At 59.2% G+C, this 4,840-nt stretch overlaps 1 protein-coding gene across 1 annotated transcript; it reads left to right on the forward strand.

Moving 5' to 3' along the window:
• The first annotated feature begins 3,003 nt into the window (after positions 1–3,003).
• RPS15 (ribosomal protein S15) lies at positions 3,004–4,840 on the forward strand. The gene is made up of 4 exons (XM_082836234.1): positions 3,004–3,086; positions 3,473–3,558; positions 4,364–4,598; positions 4,682–4,840. The coding sequence occupies exons 1-4, from the start codon at positions 3,084–3,086 to the stop codon at positions 4,793–4,795; spliced, it is 438 nt and encodes a 145-aa protein (XP_082692360.1). The 5' UTR covers positions 3,004–3,083; the 3' UTR covers positions 4,796–4,840.

The raw sequence follows: 4,840 nt of genomic DNA on the forward strand, positions 1-4,840 counted from the left end.
CCCACGCTGTGTCTGTTATTCCCTCTGCTTAGAGGAGCCCCTTTCCGTGTGGGGAGCCCGGGCCCTCTTCGGCAGGTCTGGGGCTTTGGGGGATCTGGTCTGGTGGTGGTGGGGGGCCTGGTCAGAGCTGCAGACGCACTGTGAGGGACCCTGGGTGCCAAGAGGCCACTTGCCGGGCTCCGAGGAAGAGACGTCTGCACACACGTGGGTGGGGCTGGCCAGGCCACCCCCGCCCCTGCGGGAGTGACACCTGGACTGTGGCCTTGGGCGGGCCGCTCATCTTTCCATGAAGTGGGCCGTGGACATGGGTTGGGGCTGTCGGCACCCCCCAGTTCAGGGCCGGTGGGGTGCAGCTCAGGGAGCTGAAGGTCGTCATAGTGGGCACTTGGTGGGGCCCAGCTGTTGTCCACAGGGCCCGAGAGGCAGGGCCAGGCCTGGGCAGTGGAGCAGCTCGAGTCCTAGCCAGGGGGGATCCCAGAGATGCAGAGGGAACCTGGGGGCCAGGGAGGCAGGGTGGGACGAGTTCCCACCTGCAGAGTCTCCTCTGCCACGTGAAGTGACGGGGCCGTTCCGTCGTCGTAAAAACAACAATCAAGATTTCAGAACATAAATCCTGGATGGCTCCAGTGTGCCAGGCTTGAGAATGCGGTGAACTAGACAGCCGGAGAGCCCCAGCCCAGTGCACTTTGTGGGGGAAGGGAAGCTTGGCTCAGCCCAGAAAGCCAGTGAAATGGGCATCTTCTCCCCCAGTCCCAAGACGACCCTCCAAGACTGCACCCCTCCTCCTCCCATCCCTCCGGTTCACAGAAGCGGCAGGGTCAGGCAGAGTGGGGGGCCTCGTGCCCGCACCCTCTAGTCCCCACCGCGTGTCGTCGCATTGTTAAAAGTTAGCTCCTTACATCAGCAAGATGAATTCTCTGCAAAATTACAGTCTCTTGGCCAAAGGGTGCCGTGCAATCATTTAAGGGGCTTCCAGCCAGCCAGGAGCTCCCAGGACCACGTTTGCCTCCGTAAACTTGGGCAAGCCCGCTTCGCACCTTCACACCCTGATAGACACTTCCTGCAGTCCCAAACACAGTGATTGTACCCCACTGGGGCACGGAGGGACGTCCCCTCCTTCGCGTGAAGCCTAATTGGTTACCGCCCCCCCCGCCCCGCCCCGTTGTGGAAATGGCTGAGGAGGGCTCAGACTTCCCGTCCCCTCCAGGCCAGCCCCAGTTCCCCCCAAAGCCACTTGGTCGGTAGGGGGCCGGAGACAGTCACCTCGTGCCCCACACGCAAACTGAGTGAGGGCAAACTGAGTGAGGCGCGGTGGAGTCATGTGGCCGGGGGAGGGGAGGGCATTGGCCTTTTCTCTTGTTTTATCTTCTCATTCCTACCTCAGGGCCTTTGCACATTCACTCCCTCTTCCAGGACCTCAGTCTCCCTGCAGGGCTGATTGCATCCTCTATCTATCCATGGGGCTTACTCCTGCCAAATGTTTAACTGTTTTCTATGTATCACGTCTTTTTGTTCTTGTATGCCTCTGTTATGGCTTTCTTTTGCATTCAGTGACTATTTTCTAGTGTAGCTAGAAAATTAATTCTTTTAATTTTTTTCATCGTGCTTTTTGAGTTTTTTAGGGGTTGTTCTATAGTTTACCACACACATCTGTTGGGTTGCTTTTTACTGTGACAAAATATAAGATTGGTAGGGGACTGCCCTGGTGGTCCAGTGGCTAAGACTCCACACTTTCACTGCAGGGGGCACAGGTTTGATCCCTGGTCAGGGAACTAAGATCCACATGCCACGCAGCCAAAAAAAAAAAAATTTAAAAAATACAAGATTGGCCATTTTAAACTACTTTTTAAGTGCACAGCTCAGTGGCATTAAGTACATGCACATTGTTGTGCAACCATCCCCACCCCCCCGCCCCCGCATCCATCTCCAGAACTTTCTCTTCCCAAACTGAAACTCTTAACTCCCCATCCTCCTCTCCTAGCCCCTGACCCCCACCATCTACTTCCTGCCTCTATGGATTTGGGTCCTCTGGGGACCTCACATGGGTGGGATTATACAGTATTTTGTCCTTCTATGTCTGGATTCTCTCACTGATGTCCTCAAGTTCCATCCACATTGTAGCATGTGTCAAAATTTCCTTCCTTTTTAAGGCTCAATTATATTTCACTGTGTGGGTGGACCTCATTGTGTTTATCCCTCATTCATGGATGGACACTTGGGTTGTTTCCACCTTTTGGCTACTGTGAATCATGCTGCTGTGAACATGGGTGTGCAAATCTGTTGGAGTCCCTGCTTTCAGTTCTTTGGGGTATGCACGCAGGAGTGGGACTGCTGGGCCACATGGTACCACATACATCTTAATGTACCAGAATTGCCTTCAGATGGACACTTGTTCCAGTGACTATTGAAAGCGTACTCCTATATAGCTCTCATCCCTCGGCCCGTCCTTGCTCTTCTTGTTAGACATATCACATGTTATGTGTTGCAAACCTAGCACTGCAATGTTGCAGTTGTTACTTTATATCGATATGAGTTCGTCTGTTAAAGGCTGGCTGGTCCCTAACAGGGAAGCCGTTTCTGACCATCTGTGCAAAGCCAGTGTCCCAACCCCCCGAGTTTCCTTTTGGATCAGATATCTGTATGACCTTGTTTCTTACGGGTCTGTCTCGCCCACTGGGATGCGAGCTCCCTAGGGGAGGGCCAGTCCCGAACCGAGACAGCGCGCTTACTGCAAACAGGCACTCCATAAACACTTTTTTACGTGGATTTCATTATGGAGATTAAGGAGCACGAATATGAGTTTCCAAAACGGGCGGCGACGCGTCTCACGTCCCCCAGTTGAGGAAGGGGCTCCCAAATACTAGGCGGCCGGCTCCAGCCTGAGGGGTCCGAGCACCCAAGGTTGGCAGAGGCTCCTTTATTCCTCGCAGCCAGCGCTCTGGCCTCCGGACAGCAGAGGGCACGCGTCCTCCGTTGGGAAAGCGGAAGCGCGCGCGCGCGCAGCCCGGGGGCGGGGCACGTGAGAGGCCGCGAGATAACTGCGCCGGCGCAGAAAGGACGATCCTTTCTGAAGAGCCGACCAGATGGTGAGTGTCACGGTTAGTGTATCTGTTCCGGGCCCATCCGGCGCCATCCGAGCTCTGGTCGCGCAGTGGAGGCCGGGGTCAGGCCGCGCGGCTGCGGCAGCCTCCTGCAGGCCTCTGGAACCGCCTCCGGACATGGGGGCGCGGGGCGGGCCTGCTGGGTGTCGGGACGACCCGGGGCAGGGAAGGCCTGTGTCGGCCCGCTTGTCCCAGCCGAGTCCCCGTAGCCCCGGGCCGCCCCAGGACGGGCCCGAGGTGGTGCGTCCCCGTGGGCTTCCGTGCCCGGGAGGGCCGCACGTTTCTCGGCGGGAGCCGCGGGCCCGGTTATGCCGCCGCAGGCTGGGAGATGGGTCTCGGGGTCCCGCTCACCAGTATCCTGGCCCGCGCAGGCGGAAGTGGAGCAGAAGAAGAAGCGGACCTTCCGCAAGTTCACCTACCGCGGCGTGGACCTCGACCAGCTGCTGGACATGTCCTAGTAAGTGGCGGCCGGGCAGGGGAGGGGTATGGCGGCGGCGGGGGTGCCCGAGGGCTGGGGGCTGCAGCCTGACCTGCGGCCGCGGCCGTAGACCGTGTGTAAAGGAGAGGGCGGGGCTGCGTGCGGATAAAACTCCACGTGGAGACGTTGAGGATCGAATTTAAAAGGATTTCTACGCGTCCTCTTTGGACGTGTTTTCGTCCACTCGGAAATGTAAATGCTGTCCTAGCTCGCGAGCCTCTTGAGATCGGGCAGCTGCAGGCTGGGATTTGGTACGTGGGCGGGAGTTTGCCGATCCCTGGTCTAAGCTTTGGCTGGAGGAGCTGGAAGCTTTTAGGCAGGGTGGGTGCGACGACCTGGCCCCCAGATGGGGGGAGAGGCTTGCGGACAGCCAGGGACGCCTTTTTTCCTGGAGGTGTACGCGGGTCTGGCTTCGGAGGGGGCCGGCTTCCTGGGGGCACAGCACAGGGTCCTCGTTGGCTGTGGGTTTCTCAGGGTGGCCCCGCTCCTGGGTTCTTGAGGCCTTCGGGGCAGAGCAGTTTGCCCGTGAAGTTCGGCGGCTCTGCCGCCTCACCTGAGCTACCTCTTTTCCTGACTCGGCTTCCTCGTTTGTAGACAGCGGGGGGCGGGGGGGGCGGTTCTTGAACCGGAGGGCTTTATCCCGAACATTCGGCGCGGGTGCCGTGGGCCCTGGCCGGGCTGCGAGTGTTGCTTTGGGGGCCCTACGGGAAGCGGGAGTGTCAGTGGGCGGGCGGTGGGGGTGAGCCGGGTCTCAGGCCTCCCGCTCTGTGCGCTGTGCCTGCAGTGAGCAGCTGATGCAGCTATACAGCGCGCGGCAGCGGCGGCGGCTGAACCGCGGCCTCCGGAGGAAGCAGCACTCGCTGCTGAAGCGGCTGCGCAAGGCCAAGAAGGAGGCGCCGCCCATGGAGAAGCCGGAGGTGGTGAAGACGCACCTGCGCGACATGATCATCCTGCCCGAGATGGTGGGCAGCATGGTGGGCGTCTACAATGGCAAGACTTTCAACCAGGTGGAAATCAAGGTGCGTGTGGGCTGTGCTGGGCCGGGGTGGGCGGGGCGTGGCCACCCACGCCCGCCTGACCACCCTGCTCCCTTCCTCCTCAGCCTGAGATGATCGGCCACTACCTAGGCGAGTTCTCCATCACCTACAAGCCTGTGAAGCACGGCCGGCCCGGCATTGGGGCCACCCACTCCTCCCGCTTCATCCCCCTTAAGTAGCCTGCTGGCCAATAAAGGTAGAGACTTGTCTAGTCCCGAGTGCGA

The sequence above is a fragment of the Leucopleurus acutus genome (genome assembly GCF_964270905.1).
Source record: "Leucopleurus acutus genome assembly, chromosome: 3".
NCBI lineage: Eukaryota > Metazoa > Chordata > Mammalia > Artiodactyla > Delphinidae > Leucopleurus > Leucopleurus acutus.

What these genes read in the sequence shown, in the direction of transcription:
- RPS15 (XM_082836234.1), top strand. An exon ending in CAGCTGCTGGACATGTCCTA is followed by an intron (nt 3,559 to 4,363) that starts GTAAGTGGCGGC and finishes CTGTGCCTGCAG; the next exon opens with TGAGCAGCTGATGCAGCTAT. An exon ending in TCAACCAGGTGGAAATCAAG is followed by an intron (nt 4,599 to 4,681) that starts GTGCGTGTGGGC and finishes CTTCCTCCTCAG; the next exon opens with CCTGAGATGATCGGCCACTA.